The 20,494-nt window shown below is 36.9% G+C and overlaps 2 protein-coding genes across 2 annotated transcripts; one reads left to right on the top strand and one right to left on the bottom strand.

The window, feature by feature from the left end:
* Nucleotides 1–5,943: 5,943 nt before the first annotated feature.
* On the bottom strand, nt 5,944–11,592 carry LOC586825 (thioredoxin domain-containing protein 12). Its single transcript, XM_030988890.1, has 5 exons — nt 11,525–11,592; nt 11,049–11,101; nt 9,805–9,878; nt 8,621–8,774; nt 5,944–7,915 (listed from the first exon to the last, which is right to left on the bottom strand). Exons 2-5 carry the CDS (start codon nt 11,089–11,091, stop codon nt 7,854–7,856), a joined length of 333 nt encoding a protein of 110 aa, XP_030844750.1. The 5' UTR covers nt 11,092–11,101; nt 11,525–11,592; the 3' UTR covers nt 5,944–7,853.
* Nucleotides 9,888–18,972, top strand: LOC115925250. The gene is made up of 2 exons (XM_030988883.1): nt 9,888–10,090; nt 18,601–18,972. Exons 1-2 carry the CDS (start codon nt 10,063–10,065, stop codon nt 18,957–18,959), a joined length of 387 nt encoding a protein of 128 aa, XP_030844743.1. The 5' UTR covers nt 9,888–10,062; the 3' UTR covers nt 18,960–18,972.
* The last annotated feature ends 1,522 nt before the right edge of the window (nt 18,973–20,494 follow it).

Here is a 20,494-nt window from a genome sequence, read left to right as displayed (position 1 = left end):
CTCTCTCTCTCTCTTTATCTCTGTTTATCATGTCGTTTACTCCGTCTATCATGGATGTTTAAGTATTTAAGAGGTGAACAAAGTGCTTGGAAAATTTTGTTTAAATATTGGATCAAGAAAATTGAGTGTTTGCCTCTTTGTTCACATTTGAATTACAAAAAGAGCGTATTGTTTTGTTGTGACAGTGGCATTTGAAATTACTTTATCACCTAAGTCTTTTGTTTCTTGTACTATTGATGCATGACATGAATACATATGTATTTGTAATAGCACTTCCTCAGGCAAGGTGCCTAGTATAGCGCCATCTATTGATATTCACTTGATATTAAACACTCAGAAGGCTACATGCATGAACATGGTTTTGCTGAGGTTCAAGAATCCCCTTTTTGCCAGTGCATCAAGGAGATTTAAGTCATAATGTTGTCATTAAGTCGGGCAAAGAGGTTAGTTTTGTTATATATTTAATGTATTTCTATGAATTTTCAAAAAACATAAAGTGGAATTTAGTGTGTATGTTTTGAACTTCATACTGAGAGATGTTGATGTTTGCAGTATGTAATGTAATGTAAGAAATACAAGCCTATGCTGGTTTAATATGATGTATGTACATTTTACCTTGTATCAAGAACAAAGATAACAGTAAAGATACAGCTAAATACTTTGAAGATATATTATGAGAGTGCTGAAGCACTAAGTAGAGATTTGGAATTTATTATTGTCTAGTTAATTGTTCAACCAAGCTATTATAATGAAGTCTAGTTGAGACACTAGTAATGCGAGTTTGTATTTATGTAAAGCCATAATGCAGATGGACTAGAATAGTGACTGGGAAATTTGAATAGGTTATAAAGATCATGACACAATTTACATTATTTCATGAGTTTCTCAAAGAGACTGTGTTATTGCTGTATTGATGATGCTATGATGTACTTGTATTTACGATTCTTTATCTGTGATTTATCCACAGTTTTCACGGAATGAAACGGATGAAATGGTTACTCAAATCATTAAAGGCTACAAATTCCCGTAGAAGCCTTTGTTCAGACTTGTTTATTTGATATCGACCTCGCTGCAGCCACAGTATCGTATTTGTAGGAAAAAAAGTGGCCTAATTTTTATGTTGACATGTTTTGTTTCTGAGGTAAATTGAAATACATTTATATGTTTAAAGTAAAGATATCGAAATTGAAATGATTTGGTATAATAGCGATATTAAAAATATTGCATTTCCAAACTGGATAAGAAATAATATACTAAGAGTGTTACAAGTCTTAGTAAACAGTATTTGGAAAGAAGGTTATTCCATTTATATTATTTTCAAGAAAATGAATTACTTTCTGCCTTCGAATTGGCAAAGCTAAATAGTGTATTTCCGATTTTTGGTTGCAGAAGTTACGTAATAGGATACAATATGTAAATAGTTCACAGATACACAGATCCCACATAAAATTGACCACCTTTTCCTGGTTTGTCACAAGGTTTCGCTTTTTTGGAAGCTTGTATTCAAATTAATGGATACTTCGTTTAATTTTAAAATCTTTATAAACGAAAAAATTCATTTAATAGGTCATGAAATAGAGAAAAGTGAAATAAATCTTGTAAATCTTATATTAAACCTCGCTCAATTTGTTATCTATAGAAACTATATTAGAGAATTTTTGGAAGTGAAAAGCACAGGATACATGATGTATTTGATAATACAATTAAAGGTAGAAATTCGCACCTATCTCAATATGGAATGAAATCATAACAAATTCGATACAAAGGAAGTAACTAAAATATTTCATTATTTTAGTTATTGATTATGTCACATTAGTTTCATTTTTGTACTACAAAGTGAGTCAAATAAAAAAAAGTATACACCTAGCAAAATTCCTAATTATTTTAAAAATCATTTATAAACAGTATTATACATCTTATGAAAAAGAGTTTTATCCCAAATCTTTTGGTATTATTTTGTGTGGCATGTGCTCACGCTTGGATGAACAGGAGACATTGTTTAAGAGAGTGCAAAAATCGACTTGCGCCAAAGTGATGCCGATATGTTTTATCAAAACAATTGGGATTGGGTATTAATTCGCTCTTTACAGATCCTAAAAACATCCCTAAGAAAACTAATCGAGCCATACATATAAAAAAACCACACACAGAGTCAAACCCAGTCAGTCACGCACATACACACAAACACACAAACACACACAAACACACTTCCGCGCACTCGCACACTCAGATAAATGAAAAATACACGCAGCCAAGTCATTATTACGTAATGAACATTTCTGTAAAATCGCAAATTTTCCGTTTAATATCAAAACGGAATATAAATTCAATCATAATGCCATAATATCTGGTGCATCACAATGAATTGTTTCTCCCAAAAGGCTCTGTCAGTCTGCATCTAAATGTGCTTTGTGTGTGTGTTCCTTGTGTGTGTTTGTGTGTGTGTGTGACTTTGCTTCTGAAAAAAGCATATTGCAATGCATCTCATAATGATACATTCAATTCATTCTCTTCCTTTGATACTTTTGCGCAAGTCGATTCTTTCACTCTCGCAAACAATGTCTCCTGTTCATCCAAACGTGAACACACCACACAAAAATGATACCAAACGATTCGGGACATAACACTCGTTCAAAACATGTATGATAATCTTTCATTCATAGCTGACTTTTAAAATAAATTACAATTTTCTGAGTGTAAACTTTATTTTGACTCACCCGGTATATATGATATGAATTCTGTATATAAACACTGTTGTAAATAGTTGTTATTTTACAATATGAGTGAATAAATTCCCTCGAAAGAGGATAGATAGAAGAAAAAAATATCTGTATCTCACTCCCTTCCTCCTCTCTCCTTTATCCCCAATCACCTAGCTCTCTTCTCTCTCTCTCTTATCTCTCTCTCTCTCCCTCATCTCATTCTCTCCCACTCATTATCCCACTCTCTCTCTCTCTTCTCTCTCTCTTATCTCTTTCTCTCTCCCTCATCTCATTCTCTCCCACTCATTATCCCACTCTCTCTCTCTCTTCTCTCTCTCTTATCTCTTTCTCTCTCCCTCATCTCATTCTCTCCCACTCATTATCCCACTCTCTCTCTCTCTTCTCTCTCTCTTATCTCTTTCTCTCTCCCTCATCTCATTCTCTCTCACTCATTATCCCACTCTCTCTCTCTCTTCTCTCTCCCTCATCTCTTTCTCTCTCCCTCATCTCATGCTCTCTCACTCATTATCCCACTCTCTCTCTCTCTCTCTCTTCTCTCTCCCTCATCTCTTTCTCTCTCCCTCATCTCATTCTCTCCCACTCATTATCCCACTCTCTCTCTCTCTCTCTTCTCTCTCCCTCATCTCTTTCTCTCTCCCTCATCTCATTCTCTCCCACTCATTATCCCACTCTCTCTCTCTCTCTCTCTTCTCTCTCCCTCATCTCTCTCTCTCTCCCTCATCTTATTCTCTCCCACTCATTATCCCACTCTCTCTCTCTCTCTTCTCTCTCCCTCATCTCTTTCTCTCTCCCTCATCTCATTCTCTCTCACTCATTATCCCACTCTCTCTCTCTCTTCTCTCTCCCTCATCTCTTTCTCTCTCCCTCATCTCATTCTCTCCCACTCATTATCCCACTCTCTCTCTCTCTCTTCTCTCTCCCTCATCTCTTTCTCTCTCCCTCATCTCATTCTCTCCCACTCATTATCCCACTCTCTCTCTCTCTTCTCTCTCTCTTATCTCTCTCTCTCTCCCTCATCTCATTCTCTCCCACTCATTATCCCACTCTCTCTCTCTCTCTCTTCTCTCTCCCTCATCTCTTTCTCTCTCCCTCATCTCATTCTCTCCCACTCATTATCCCACTCTCTCTCTCTCTTCTCTCTCCCTCATCTCTTTCTCTCTCCCTCATCTTATTCTCTCCCACTCATTATCCCACTCTCTCTCTCTCTCTCTTCTCTCTCCCTCATCTCTTTCTCTCTCCCTCATCTCATTCTCTCTCACTCATTATCCCACTCTCTCTCTCTCTTCTCTCTCCCTCATCTCTTTCTCTCTCCCTCATCTCATTCTCTCCCACTCATTATCCCACTCTCTCTCTCTCTCTCTTCTCTCTCCCTCATCTCTTTCTCTCTCCCTCATCTCATTCTCTCCCACTCATTATCCCACTCTCTCTCTCTCTTCTCTCTCTCTTATCTCTTTCTCTCTCCCTCATCTCTTTCTCTCTCCCTCATCTCATTCTCTCCCACTCATTATCCCACTCTCTCTCTCTCTCTCTTCTCTCTCCCTCATCTCTTTCTCTCTCCCTCATCTCATTCTCTCCCACTCATTATCCCACTCTCTCTCTCTCTCTTCTCTCTCTCTCATCTCTTTCTCTCTCCCTCATCTCTTTCTCTCTCCCTCATCTCATTCTCTCCCACTCATTATCCCACTCTCTCTCTCTCTCTCTTCTCTCTCCCTCATCTCTTTCTCTCTCCCTCATCTCATTCTCTCCCACTCATTATCCCACTCTCTCTCTCTCTCTTCTCTCTCTCTCATCTCTTTCTCTCTCCCTCATCTCATTCTCTCCCACTCATTATCCCACTCTCTCTCTCTCTCTTCTCTCTCCCTCATCTCTTTCTCTCTCCCTCATCTCATTCTCTCCCACTCATTATCCCACTCTCTCTCTCTCTCTCTTCTCTCTCTCTTATCTCTTTCTCTCTCCCTCATCTCATTCTCTCCCACTCATTATCCCACTCTCTCTCTCTCTCTTCTCTCTCCCTCATCTCTTTCTCTCTCCCTCATCTCATTCTCTCCCACTCATTATCCCACTCTCTCTCTCTCTCTCTTCTCTCTCTCTTATCTCTCTCTCTCTCTCTCCCTCATCTCATTCTCTCCCACTCATTATCCCACTCTCTCTCTCTCTCTTCTCTCTCCCTCATCTCTTTCTCTCTCCCTCATCTCATTCTCTCCCACTCATTATCCCACTCTCTCTTCTCTCTCTCTTATCTCTCTCTCTCTCCCTCATCTCTTTCTCTCTCCCTCATCTCATGCTCTCTCACTCATTATCCCACTCTCTCTCTCTCTTCTCTCTCCCTCATCTCTTTCTCTCTCCCTCATCTCATTCTCTCCCACTCATTATCCCACTCTCTCTCTCTCTCTTCTCTCTCCCTCATCTCTTTCTCTCTCCCTCATCTCATGCTCTCTCACTCATTATCCCACTCTCTCTCTCTCTTCTCTCTCCCTCATCTCTTTCTCTCTCCCTCATCTCATTCTCTCCCACTCATTATCCCACTCTCTCTCTTCTCTCTCCCTCATCTCTTTCTCTCTCCCTCATCTCATGCTCTCTCACTCATTATCACACTCTCTCTCTCTCTCTCTCTTCTCTCTCCCTCATCTCATTCTCTCCCACTCATTATCCCACTCTCTCTCTCTCTCATCTCTCTCCCTCATCTCTTTCTCTCTCCCTCATCTCATTCTCTCCCACTCATTATCCCACTCTCTCTCTCTCTCTCTCTCTTTCTCTACTTGTCTCCCTCCTACTAGCTCTCACTCCTTATGTCCCCTTCACTCAATTCTCCTCTATATCCCTACTTCTTACTTCAATTACTTATATTTTACTGTAATTGTATAATGTACCGAGCGACACAACAGACAAGTGTGTTTATCTCTCCCACCCCCCCCCCCCCCCCCCCTCTTCTCTCTCTTTCTCTCTCTCTCTCTCTCTTTATCTCTCATATTATGAAGAAAGGGAGAGAGCAACTGTGTTATAGGACACAAAGATCAGATGACATGTGCTCCATGGTCTATCTTCTATCTCCTGCACGAGTCTATTCTACATTCATGTTTAACCCTAGTCCCAACTCTGTACATTAACCTAAACCTCTACCTAACGGTAACCCAATCACAATGCTAGCCCTAACCATAAATGTCACCTAAACAAATATCAGGTTACCACGAAAGAATATGAAATGTTATCATGGACAGAATTACTATTGATATTTATCTTTTTCCTTTTTTATTCATGCAGTGTAATAACATTCTATAAATGTCTAGATAACATACACAGCCTAATAAATTCAAACTAGGATCTTTTGTTACTCAATGTATATGTCACCTCTAGAATGTATTTTGCTTAGTCCATCTACCAATTAGGAAAGTAATCATCTGTGACAATTTGACAAGAACCAATTGCCTGTCCATGATTTTGTAGAAAAAAAAGAATGTTATTCCAACTATGAGCTTGGATAAATATGAATCACCTTAAATTAATATTAAAACATTTTATCCAGACACCAGGGCCCTGTTTCACAAAACTTGTCATCCGTAACAAGGTACCATAACTTTTATAAGCTACTCAAATCGTGGCATTGATTGGCTGAGAGCAAATTTGTAAATTTGTCATAGCAATTTAGCATTTGTTATTCATAAACAGTTTTATGAAACAGGGCCCAGAATCATGAGTCTAATATAGGTATTTTGTGTAATACTCAGTCCATGCATTTCATACAAAAATGTATAAAAATCATTTTCCACCTCTATAAGTATAATGAAGTTTTGCATGGTATGGGTCAAGGACTGTCAGATTAATCCACAAAGTACCTCAAAATACCTCAAAATATGAGTATTCCAAGGCACTTGTCTGTAAAAGTATACAACTATAAAGGCCCATACTAACAGAGTATACAACTATAAAGGCCTATAGACTAAGCAATCATTTTCATGCACCTAACAAATCTTATCACTCCTAAAATCCTTTCTTAAGTATCCTATTCTAACTAAGTATCCACTTTGTGATGTTGAATACTAAAGTGTGTATGTATATGATGTTGGTCTCAAAGAAACTATTATTTTTGACCAAGTATACCACGAACTATCTTCAAAGGCATGAATCACTGTTACAGATGAAGACCTGGCCCTTGTTAATGAAACGGCCATTGCAGCAATCGGGCGATGGAAGAACTTAATTTAATTTAATTTAATTAAGGAACTTTACATAACTATCCTGATCTAAGGAGACATGAACGAACGAACCATTACAATATAAATATATCTGTTTTGACCACAGTACAATATTAACTTCAAACAAAGTTTACACTCGAAAGCCAGTGGGGCATTAACATTTTGGGTGCTTTCTTCAACTCTCTGCAAGGTCACTTGTTTACCACACGTGCACAAAACGACAGGCACTACTAAATGACACGATTTATTGTACATCATAGTTTTGCAAAATTACCCATTACTAGGGTCTTGATTATTTCCATGACAACCCTTTTAATATCAGTATAGATTTATCTTGCGCTGGACATAGTTAAATAATCTTGAAAGCCTTTGGTAGGCCTATATCTATCCCATAAAAAAACAATATTGGCTAACATGTGGCAAAGGGACGATATCTGCATCACATATAAATAGTATACATTATATGAGGTAATGTTATTCTGACCATCAGAGAATGGTGAACTTGTGCTTTACTTGTATCGTATTGTGACAAAAGTGATGTTTAAATGTCTTATTATTTTCAAGATAAGTAGTATTAGTAAGGGACATCAAAAGGCCTGTCATACACTTTTAGAAAGAGTTAGCACCTTTCTGTCTCTGAATAGACAAATCATAAAGGCCCAAATTCACAAAGGAGGTTTAAATTCAACCCATGGTTTAAATCTTTATTTACATAACCCATCAGCGCGACACAGTCAGAGGTCCAATATTAGACGCGCGCAAGGCAAGCAACACCTATTTTGCACTAATTTTTAAACCATGGGTTATGTAAATGAGGGTTTAAAGTAACCATGGGTTAAGTTAAACCTCCTTTGTGAGTTTGGGCCCTAGTGTTTACATCACAAGAGTGGGCACCTGCCATTATTGCTTGATAAATAGTTTAAACTAGAGATCCATGTCACAACTCATCATTTCTGCTTCCTCCTAGTGCTTTGACTGCAGATTTCATTGCTTCAGTCACTGTAGGGGATGAATGAGAGACCACAAAAAAGATATCAAAATAGAGAAACCGTGATTTAAAAATGTCATTTAAAGCTAATTATATGACAAAGATTTGAAAAGTGGCAATAGGAGGAAAATAAGATTTGAAAAGAACTTGTTACACACTTTAATAATTGGAAGAGAAGTGGGAACCCAAAATATCACAATTGATCTATTTCATAAAAAGCTAATTATTATATGACAAAGATTTGAAACGTGGCAATAAGAGGTAAAATAAGATTTGGAAAGAAGTTGTTACACAATTTAATAATTGGTAAAGAAGTAAGGGAACCAAACAAAAACTAAGATCGTTTAGATCTTACATTATCACTAGCAGCCTTAGCAGGGGATCTTTATTATTTGTACCTTATTTTGTAGAATTCTCAACTTACTTTTTTGCAGATTTGAATTTGAAGTACATGTACATGTATGTATATTGTTCAGGAGATGCAAAACATGTTGAAAGGAACAATTGGCTGAGCATGCAACCAAGCATATTATTTGTTTTGCAATGTCACAGTATTGTTTGTACCTGTCTATTCGAAACGTTGGGTGGAGGTGGGGGAAGGGGCTACATATTACAACCCCCAGCCTCTAATCCGGCAGATCAATATCTATAGGAAGTGTTTATATAACCTACTAAACATATACATGACTGTATCACTCACAACAAGCTGTACATACCCATTAGAGCATTTGAATAGAAGAACTTGTATTGGGGATTTCCTAACGTGTTGATTAGGTCAGGTTGAACTACGCCATCTGAGTTTAGAAAGAGTATACGAGGAATGTATCCACCGTCGGGCTGAAATTGAGACCCTTCAGGTTCCTCGTCATCCTGGGGAAGATAAACATCACAAAACATCACAATGAAAGTTTGATATCTTAACCCTTTCAGTACCATCATATATACTTCTATCAACATCAGTTCCTACTTTCTCAACTCCCAAAGTAAATCTTTTGATTCACTGGCCCACAAGTTTAGAAACTAATTCCCTGCATGTTTTAATGATATTAATTCCCTTCACTTCTTCAAAAAAGAAAATAAACACATACCAATTCAACTTCATGTACTTAAAGTGAACCGATAACCAAAAAATATCTTACTCGTGATGTAACGGGTTCCAAGTCGCTCTATTGAATTCAAAATATAAGCTTCAAATATTATTTCTACAAAGACATATTATAGTTTAAATACTTTCTCAGTAAAAAGCCAACACATAATTATGCACTCGCATACTAGGGTGTGCACGAAACCCAAGTGTGACTTAAATTCTGTGTGAGCCTTTTATGCAGGATTTTATGTTATCCTTTATTTGTTTAATTTTTTTTTTTTTTTTTTTTTTTTTTTTTTTGGGGGGGGGGGTGGTATTATACATTTTAGGTACATGTATACACACATTTATATTTCCTTTGATTGGTGCACTTTAACCTGTTTATACACTTGAGGATAGTGCCTTGTATCATTTGAAATTACTATTGTCAATAATCCTGGCATAAAATGTTCAAAATAAGGGGCTGAAGGCAAATCTGGAATACACATTCACATTCTAGTTTTAGATTGGCCAAAAATATCATCCATGATACGTGAACATGTTTTGAAGAACCCGGGCTAACTGGGCTCAAAGACAAGTCGACCCAGCTGCAAAAAACGGTCAGTTTTTGTCATTTTACCCTAACCCTAACTCTAACCCTAACCATAACCCTAACCCTTAACCTAACCCTAAACCTGCAAAAACTGACCGTTTTTGCAGTTGGGCCAAGTTGTCTTTTAGCCAAAAGTAAACCCGACTCTGTTTTGAACTACTGAGATATAATATTATATTATATAATATATACATGTATAGCATTTTAAAATGACTACTCACCTCTACGTTGACCATCACAAAGTCACTGCTTAATTTAAGTATTTCTTCACTGGCAGCAAACTTGGGTTTTAATGCTACATGGTAAAAACAGGAAAGGAAAACAGAGAGGTATCAACGTGTGGAACACAATGGCAGGTGTCACAATGAGATAACATTCATCAGGAAAAGAAGCAATCGTCACTTTACAACAGGGCTCTGCACTATTTTTTTTTTCTATGCAGGGTCTGAATTGAAACTTGTTGGGCCTGTATAACATGTATGAGGCTAAGACTTCATGACTTAGATTGTGAGTAGCCAAATATATTAGTCTAGCCACTGTCAGTATTTAGCTATATTTGACAAATATGATGATTATCAAGGTAAGGGTATGAATAATTTAGTTGTTAAATGCAGGTCTTAGATAATTTTTAACTAAGAAAATGTAGAGCTGAGACATACTTCCTTGTTACAACCTGATTTTGCACTAAAACTAAAACTAAGACCAGCACGGGGATCAAAGTTTTGCAGAATACAGACCAAAATGTTTATTGCAGAAATTATGGATACTTTTTTATAAAATAATGAGGGCCTATTAGGGTAGTCTCGGGGGGCAATGGTCCCAGAATTCACAGGTTAGAAATCTTAATTTAACAAATACTTCCACCAGGCCAGGGTGCTCCAAAACAAAAGTCCAAGCATGTAACAATGCAACTTGGAGGGAGAATGGCCTCAAAGCGTAAAGTCCTTTGAAGCAGGGTTCAGGGCTCTCTTAGAGGCTGTTGTCTATTTGGTTAAGATACTCTTGATCTGGTTCACTCTAAGCCATATTTTGAAACATTTTCAAACAAATTCCATGACTAATATTTCATGAGTAATGTTGATTGAGAAGGAAAAGGAACCTGTCATTGGGTATGTGTGTGTGTGGGTGAGAATTGGTTCTTACAGACATGATATGATTATCTACTATAAGTCTGGGGACCGACCTGTTGCCAAGGTACGCTTGAGCCAGTTAGTAGGAAAGACAGAAAGCTTGCCAAGTGAATGTACCACTAGATCAACTCACATCTCATAAAACATGTCCATTTAAAATTCAAACCTGTTGCTGTTCCACATTAGAACCCCACCTGTTTCCACTGTTCCAGCATGCATTATTCACTTCAGAATTGTCAAAAAGTTTTCTCATACAGTATACATCTAGAACTTTCCTGCTTCCTTCACTATATGTCTGTCATTCGATCTCAAATGAAGAATGTGAGATTATTCACCTTTACATGCTCCACACCAAGTCTTGTGATTGACCAGCATCATAGGTTTGTCGCTGAAAGAAAAATATTATTAGAGATCACATGGTAATAGGCCTGTACATAATAGTATGATGACTCTGTATGAAAACTATATGCCTGCCAAGAAGGCCCTCTAGAATAATTAGTCTGCTAGGGAGGCTTATCCATCACATGTAGATCACAACAGCTAGGCTCTAGATATGTTTTAAGTTGGCAACATACTGTATATACATGTTTAAGTTTAAAATCTTTACTCCACACAAATTGGCATAATTTTAACTATAAGATATATATTATGTCTATGAGTTTTTATTTCAGAAAATCATTTATTTCCTATTGGAAAAATACACCGATCAGCATCACCCATTTGAAAAAGAACAACAAATAATGTATTTTTTTAATAAGTGAAGTATGGGTTTAAACCAAATTGAGTAAGCTACTTATCATCATAAACTTACTTCTCTTTGTCTAGCTTCAATCCATCTTCAAAGGTAGCCCAATCATATTGTTCTCCTAAACCTGTTAAAGGAAAAGGGTTTTTTTTCAGATATAAAACTTGATTTCGAAATTGGACAACAATAACGATTACTGTATAGGCGTGCGCGGGAGTCAAGCTAAATTCAGCACACTCCCTGCACACGCTTAAATACCCGACACTAATTGCTATGGTCGTAAAGTGAGCATCAAATTAGAGCTGCAAAATCAGCCATAGTCACATACACTGCATGTATTTGTGTTTCCGGCAAAACCAACGTTGCAAACTCTTGTGAGAACTTAGGGAGTAGTTTTTCGAAACCAACTCCATGACAGTCATATCTTGTTTCACAACACCATGATAACCGACAAATTCATACTTTTGATACTATCGGCTAAATATTTAATCTTTGTCACTATCCATCAGATTTTATCCTAAATTAACAAAAGAGATTAGAAAAATGAGAATTAATTCGATACTACAAAAAGGTGTATTCTTTGCAATTTTTATGACAAGTATTATGTTCAGTTGGCCCATAATTTGCCCCTAGAATACCTATCCCTATGCCAGAAATTGACCCATATAATTATTCTGCTCACTTTGTTTTACCAAATTAAAAGGAAAACTGAAATGCCAAATACCTCCCGAAATGCAAATGTTACTCAAGCAGTGAAGCGTAAAAATAAAAGACGAACAATACACAATACATCCCATAGAATGAACATAATTGCAATGCTATTATTTCTCAAATTATAATGAGGTTAGTGTATATAAATGTTATGGCATTTTACACCATTAGGGAAATGAAACCGATTCTGATGATTAAATATCGTTTGTTTGTAAATACACAGGATATGATAGAGGTTATTGAACAGTGAACGAAACCACACAATCAAATTGCCAACCCCCGGAATGACAGCATGGGCGGCATTTGTTCCCTCTTTAACAAATCGCGGTGTATGCAGTTGAAAATACAATGGCGTCTAAGTTTGTTTGCATGCGACGGATTCCTTTATTTTTTATCGCCGCATTTTTCATCAAATAATACCATGCGCGGGGTTTAGAATGAGGCAAGTGAATAAACATTTATCCTGACGGTAAGTGAAGTAAAAGAAATAACTGAAGAGAAGATGACAAAACAGGCATTGTAAATGTGTGAGATGTTATGGGACATCGTCTGCTTGTGCAAATCATGTAACATGATTGTGACGTCACACATCTCAGTAGCGTTCGGAGAGCTCTTCAGGTGATAAGCCAGTGCTGTATGTAAGCGTGTTGTAATTGATAATAATCATTATTTCGAATGTTTCTAAGCATTGAATTTTGATAACCCTGTCTAATCAAAGTTTCACCTTTGCAATTATGACAATAAAGTTAGTTTTTTTTTGTAAATCAATGAACCTTCTCTTCAATGGTCAATGCAATTTCTTTGAAATTAATTTCAATTGATTACCCTGCCATCAGTTTTATCATGAGAGACTTGATGACAGACTAATATCATGGATTTAGTTCCTGGTACAAGAGTGTACAGACGCCATCTGACTAGGAAGGTGTATGTGGATATTCACACTGAATGTCGGGTGAGAGTTCACCGTAAACAGATTGCTAGCTGATTGAGAATACGTGTTGGAATTCGAGTGTGAGATGTGGATGTTGCGGAGACTACTGGAGAAAATGGCAACATTCAAAGTTCTGAAACTGTTTTTATCAACTCTGTCGCTTTTCGTCTGTTTTCCGATATTGATACAAGGTAGGTTGCTATCATCCATTCAATCCATATTGGTGTGTGATCGTTTGCGTATTGGGGTGATCACGACTGAGTCGATGGTTTATGAAATGTCATTATGGTCATACGAGCATTTATTTATATCATTCCCTTTTTAAGGGCGGTATTCCTGAGAGTTGTCAACAAAGTCAATGTTTACGTTTTACGCCGATCCTCGTGCCGTTTCTATATACAATCATGTGACTATAAAAGAATAGAAAAATAATATTATGATTTTAAGCTCTTGGAAATAGGAACAATGTTTGAGATATATACATGTTGCCCCCGACTTATTCTGGAAATAAGGGTTTTGACACTTTAAAACGTATGCAGCTTATATATATTTATTAAACCTTTCAAAAACGTCTGAGTATTATAGCATAGAATACGCAAATGTACAATGAAATTTTGAAAATAGTACGAATGAAGAGCAAAAAAACTGAAAACGCTTAGCGCTTCCTAAATACACTCCTCAAACAGGTCCCTGCCATTCTAATACAATAAAAGCCTATAGATTAAAGATATTTAACAATGATGAATATGACTTGGCTTGAACTTGCTTGTCCATTTGATTAACTAGACTGCTCAACCAGACTCTAATATAAGTAGAACAGAAGAACATCTTCCATGGGTAGCCCTGTGACTTTGAAGTCTGTCTCCCCAGTCCTTACCCTGCCAATTCAATCGAGTAAATTAACCCTCATAAGAATTTGGAACCTGAATTTGTATCAAACATTAGTTATGTACTTAATAATAAAGTTCACCAATGGTAATTACATACATATCTCATTTGAATGTTTATCTGGTTTTATTTTATGAGCCCAGTAAACATATGGAAATTGTATATAAATATCGTGACAACTTCTATACGCACATGACATAATGCAACATATCAAAAATTAACAAACATGATCTTTCATCTCATACTAACTTGTGGATAGACAAAATATAGAATTACAAGGTTATAAAATGCGTTTTGACTTTACACTTTCGTTGGTGTTGGATTACCCAGCTAGTTGTCTTCTATGGACCTGCGCCCGCAACACCTCCGAGTTGTAAACTTCTGAGTTTTAATGTGCAAAGTACAAGTTATGTAGTGTTGCCCCAGTGCACTCTACCACTGGTCAAATTAGTAGGGTGGACTAACGACCCTTTGTCGAGCCCTTTGAATCCTATGGTCTTGAATCGGGAAAATGGCTGGTCTGAATCTATTTTCCCCAAGTTTCCCATTTTTGTTCATCCTTATAACATGTTAGTCTATCAAGGACCAACGTGTTTTTAGTCATAATGTAACACCTCTCCTGCAAAAAAAGTTGTTCTAATATTAAAGATTATCACCAACCGATGATATATCCAAATCGGAAGAAAAATGTCAAAATGCATAAAGGATCAGATTTTGACGCTTTAATAAATTGCTCTGTTCATTTTGCTGAAACTATGAACTTCGGCCTCGAAATGCTATAAGTAAAAGCGCCTGGTTTAAATGTTATACCGTACACAAAATATTTTTAAACATAATTTTTTTGTTAAAAATTATTTTAGTTAAGATAAAGAATCTCAGGTCCCGCTCCCCGAAGTCACGATTTTGGAAAAATTACTTCTCGTTGCTCTATATCGAAATTTCTAAAAGGATTTCGCTCAAAATGAACCATTGCGAAAAGATATATGCAGGGTTGATAAAACTTAGTTCCGTATTATCACATTTAAATTCGCGTGCAAATATTATCTATCGTTAATATTCTCAAACTCAAGTACTCGGGATACATATTATGAGCTGAGAAGAAATCCTTCTGTTCAGAAATCGAAACGTACTATAGTGACTATATCATGTATATTATACTACATGTTAGTCTGGGAATAATTGTATTGATGATGATTGATAAGAACGCCGATATGTGCATATAATAAACCCGTTCTACCAATATGTACTGTGTACATATTCATGCATAATGACCATGGTTTCATTGAATAGAATTGGAACCATGGTCATTGAAAATACTTCTATTATGATATGAAAAATTTCGTTGTACTTTGCCCTCAGCGAGCGTGGTTCAAGGTTGTGATATACGTCAATTGTGTTTAGGGGGGCTTACAGTATGTTTACTTTTTTCATTGAAAGAAAAAAAAATGTGTAATGCTTGAAGGGACAAAATTTCAGTCCTTTTCAGTTTATGCGCAGTTAATTTCCTTTTCAGAAATATCTTGATGACGAGAGAAATGCTTGTTGAATGTGAGGTGTCTGTTTGCTTGCTTCCAGCGTAGTTGATTCGGGCTGTCCCCATTCTTATAATATCAGGGTGCTCATAGAAATGTTTAGACCTCCCCTAGCTGCTCGCATTTGATCTACCAACCAGACGCATGATAACACTTTGCAAATCCTCGACTTTCCCAGACTTGGTTTGACCGCTGTAGAGTAGAGATTTTTTTAAATATCCCATAAGACTTATTACTGATGTAGGATGGGCGACCAGTAAGGGTAGGGGAAGCAAAACTTAAACAAAAAAATTATAGACCGGTAGCCTCTACAAAAATGTCAGGAAATCGGCAAATATATAAGTCCAAATAACAATTCAACTTTCGTTGTTGATACCTGAAAAATCACTGTCGTAATAAAAAATGCAAAATACAAATGTATGTGGGGTTTTGAAAGATTTTCATGATGAGTAGTCGCCAACCTCTTTCGCACGTTCTCTGTCTGATAAGATATAGTTAGAATCATATAAATATATCGTCTTTGCCGGACAGTAAGAATGATGACAGTGTTTGAATGCAAACCCCACTCCTCTCTTAGTAATAATGATAAACAGTTAAGGCTTATACTGTCGTGACCATATAAGCCCAAAGTTTGCGTGGATCACAAACCATACAGGCCCAGAGGCGGCGCTCCGGGAGGAAGAAATACCAAAGGAGTAGATTGGTAAAACTTGGAACAAACTTGGACAAATGGGAAAGTTATGAATATTTGAAAATTGTATTTACTATCCATATGGGAATTTCAGAATTGCCAAATTGATTATGATACCTGTGTGAAATAGTGCCTAAAAACTCTCCCATTTGCTTCAACAAACATGATGATTGAAATAGATTATTCCTTAAAAAGTTCAAGTTTTTGAAAATACTGAAAAACAGCACATAATCTTTTTTTTCTTTAACTTTTTTTCAACTCTGAATATATTTTTCATTTATCTTCTGTTCCAAATCCTTATAGGTTAAGACCAGTTATGGTCATGCGATTGCATCGTGGAATCGATCAGAAAAGGTTGATCATCTAGCATATAAGTATTGGTGTGTACTGCAAGGTTCTGGAATCATCAAAATGATAAGAAATTTGGCCCAGTCTTCGTAATTTTACAAGCACTGTACACAGAAAGATGTATATGGGACTATACGCACACGTGCGCGACACGTGCGTTTATCTCTCACAAACCATGTAGATAAACTATTTACCAAATATATCAATTAGTAGGCGGTTTCCCGGCAAAATTTTGATTATCATGTATTAGTCAAAACATATTCTTTCATATGACTGGTAATAAGAGCTTCCATTTCATTTTTTGAAATTGGGGTGTTTTAAATACTGGTCTTTACCTCTAACCTGAATTGTATTTCGTAATTATAAAATATATTCATATGAAGCGTATTTTCCCTTTTTTTCTCATGAAAAAAAAAGAAAAATACTCTTCTGGTAAATACAATCAGAATGTAATGAAAATAGCAACAAGAATAAAATTCTTTATGTTTGCATGTGGGAAACGACCAGGGACTTCTCTTTCATCCCAGTTCATCTTGTTCTTCCCTTCCGTTTGCTCACAGGATAGGGAGAAAGGGTTAAACAAAGAAAGATAATTCCACGGAAGAAGAGAAAAAGAGAAGAAATGAATGCAATGAAGGAGACTATAAGAGGGGGAGGGGGAGGCGTGAACCAATAGAAAGAGGGAATGAGAGAAAGCGGGACAAACGGGTTGAGAGGAACTTAGCAGGAATTTTACTCTACACATGTCATGCAAATAATGTCCCTGTGTCACTTTGAATTCAGCAATTTTCAACACTGAGTTCCAGAGCAAGATTAATTTTATACCGGTGTTAAAAGGGTTTTCATGGAGCTAATCAACACCAGAAATATGTATTTTGCATAGACTTTGTGTTGCTCAAAGCAATCTTTCCGTCAATTGGTGCCTATTGTTTTGTGCAAAACTGCACATGTGGCAAACGATTGGACATGCAGAGAGGTGAAGAGGGCAACCAAAGAGTTAAAGATTAGAGAGGCATGTATTCACAGAAATAAAGGGGGTGGGGAGAATGAGAAAATACTGTAACAATTGTAAAACAAGAAGGCCTGGAATTCATTAAAACTGATTTGCTCATTCATCTTGCTGTCTTGTCAGAGATGGTAACAATCATATTTTATCACAGTGATAAATCCTCATAGATGTGGGTAAAGTCTTGAATATATGATCTTTGTCCTTTTTCCCGTTTAGTAAAATCTCTGTGATGTATTATACATTGTAAAGGCTACTCACTCTAAGCAAACAATTTTGTGTATTTGATCTGTGACTGATCTGTATTTGTGGAAGAAAAGAATATGAAGTTTGAAATTCAAGGGAAACACCAATTTCATGCACGAATTTACACGTCTTTGAAGGGATTTACTGATATTTATCTGTCAAAAGTTTTGCCATATTATATCAAGTCTTGCTAATTTTGCAGGTGAAGGTCGCTTTTTTTTTGCTTGATAGTTGTCTAACTGAAGGTATAACGTGAAGTACTGCTTTAGAATGAAGATTTCTTTTCATTGGACTATTTCTGTAATAAATTTATCTTTACCTTCTTCACCAATGTATTTATGAACTACATGTCTGGGGGTTATAGTTCTGATTTTAATATTTTGCTTCTCAAAACATACTACACTGACATTTAAATGCATTAAGTTGCTGATCAACACATGTTTAGGTATTGAATAAACGTGTATTTTCCCAGTGTACATACCCATACATTTATGAGACGAAACTTGGTGTATTAACAAGTGTAATATCTTGATGGCTGTTATGTTATTTTCCAGCTCCAAGTACTAATGACATGGTTCTACAAATCTGCAATAATATTACGATTTTAAATAATTAATTATATTTGAATTCTGGATGCATCTTAATCCAGTACACTTATTTTATTATAACTGAGTCCTCCAAAAGCAGTGTCTGAATGCGTGAAGGGGGAAGACGAACACGTACTGTACTCTAAAGTTGAATGTATCCAGTAAAGCAACAATGAATTTCTGTTCATCTTTTATGTTGTAGGTGAGTTTGTTCATATCACAGTGCTGACCTTAGGATACACTAATGTAGGTTCATCCAACAGATGGGAGTATCAATGTTACCGCAGTGAACCAGATACAGACGCTACACTATCATTTGGTCGATCGGCACCCATCACAACAAACAGATCACCACCAGTAGATACGCTACACAGCAGATATTCATTGGTCAGACAGGTCACATTCCCTACAGGAGATGGATGGGATAGAGATGGTTTCGGTCCTTTCTACTGTGAGGCTTCTAAATCCGCTCGAGATGTTACAAGAGTTACTACATTATTCCAACGAAGTGATGGTAAGTTTAATATTCCATTCTTTATATCAAGTACAGGATTTCCTTAGTTTTAAAGATTTATTCTTTAATGTATACTATAGAAACTTCCTGTAGTGAAGTAGTCAAAGTGAAGTTCTGACGTTATGAGCATATTCCATGTGAGGTCATTATGAAGTCAATTTAAGTAAAACATTTTAGTATTGCTATTGACGATTTTGAAATTCATGAATTGTCTCTTAGATATCCTGTTTACTTTAAACCTGGACATAAAAATCTGACAAATTTATAAATATTTATAACTGAAATATCGAAATTAATTGCATTTCCTTTGCTTCATAGCCTGTATAGTGTTATCTTTTATAGATTTAAGATTTGTACACGTATAATCCATATACATGTACGTCATATATGAATAATCGAAATTAATCTCAGTTCAAATCCTGAATTGCCAATGAATGTAATCAATTAATATCCCAAGCACCTGAAATCAAAAGAAATGTGTTTTTTTCCTGACAGATCAGTAAGAACATATACATGTAGTATCACACTTTGTAAATAGGACGAAATAATCAAAATTAATCCCAATTCCAATTTGTATAACAGATCTATACATATTGTCGAATAGAGAATCGAATATCATATTTTCGTTCGTTCGTTCGTTCGTGCAAAGAATATCAGGGAGTACATCATCTAGATAGGAAGATCCTTATTGAGCCAACAGATCGTCTCATCATCGAGCTCACGAAGTCCGGAAGCGCCGTGGGGGGATTTGTAGATCGGACAATCATCAATGACATGATCCATAGTTTGGATCTCTCCACAGGCGCAGTTTGGTGATGATTCAGCTCCAATTTTATGTAGGAAATATTGTGTGCGGCCAACTCCAGTTCTGACACGGTTTAGGTTGACCCAGGCTTTTCTTGGGAGGTCGCTGCCACTTGGTTTTGCACAGGGCTTTGGGATGAACTCCTTCAGGTTGGTAGTGGACGAATTCCACTGGTCTGACCAGCGTTTTGTTATCCAAGTGGCTAAGGTGGAGGGGGGTTCTCAGGCCGCAGCTCAGCAGCCTGTGTTGCAAAGTGTCTTCTAGGGAGACGCTGTCCTTCAAAGGCAGAGGGGGCAGGAACAAGGCATTTATCTCTGTCATGCTTTTGGGCAAGCTTAGCATACTGCGCATCTCGTCTGAGCTGAGCTGGTGGTATGCCAGATAATATTGGCAGGTTGCTGACTGGTGTTGCAGTGAGTGTTCCGCTGATTAGTCTCATGGCGTCATTGAGGACAGCATCAACCTTGTGTACATGGGTGCTGTGGCTCCATGCAGGTGCAGCATACTCGGCAGTGGAGAAGGCAAGAGCTAGAGTGGAGGTGCGAAGGGTGGTGAAATTAGCTCCCCATCCGGTCCCTGCAAGCTTCTTTAGGAGAGACACTCTGGCTTGGGTCTTTTGGGCTGTGGCTTTGGCATGCTCGTGGAAGGTGAGGCTTCGGTCAAGAGTGACACCTAGGTACTTTGGTGTTGAGACGAAGTTATGCGAGAAAAATTGAAATATTATTCGTTAATTATTAGTTTATTATTTCTAAGATCTTCGCAATGCGGCTTTTTTGT

The sequence above is a fragment of the Strongylocentrotus purpuratus genome, unplaced genomic scaffold (genome assembly GCF_000002235.5).
Source record: "Strongylocentrotus purpuratus isolate Spur 01 unplaced genomic scaffold, Spur_5.0 spur5_contig_840, whole genome shotgun sequence".
Classification (NCBI taxonomy): Eukaryota; Metazoa; Echinodermata; class Echinoidea; order Camarodonta; family Strongylocentrotidae; genus Strongylocentrotus; species Strongylocentrotus purpuratus.
The sequence above is the reverse complement of the archived record's forward strand: the minus strand, read 5'-3'. Positions and strand labels throughout refer to the sequence as shown.

Coding starts and splice junctions, on each gene's coding strand:
- LOC115925250 (XM_030988883.1), top strand. CDS start 10,063: ATGAGGCTAAGACTTCATGACTTAGATT. Junction 10,091..18,600: donor AAGACTTCATGACTTAGATT/GTGAGTAGCCAA, acceptor TTTATGTTGTAG/GTGAGTTTGTTCATATCACA.
- LOC586825 (XM_030988890.1), bottom strand. CDS start 11,091: ATGATGCTGGTCAATCACAAGACTTGGTGTGGAGCATGTAAAG. Junction 8,775..9,804: donor TTGTGATGGTCAACGTAGAG/GTGAGTAGTCAT, acceptor TATCTTCCCCAG/GATGACGAGGAACCTGAAGG. Junction 7,916..8,620: donor CTATTCAAATGCTCTAATGG/GTATGTACAGCT, acceptor CATCCCCTACAG/TGACTGAAGCAATGAAATCT.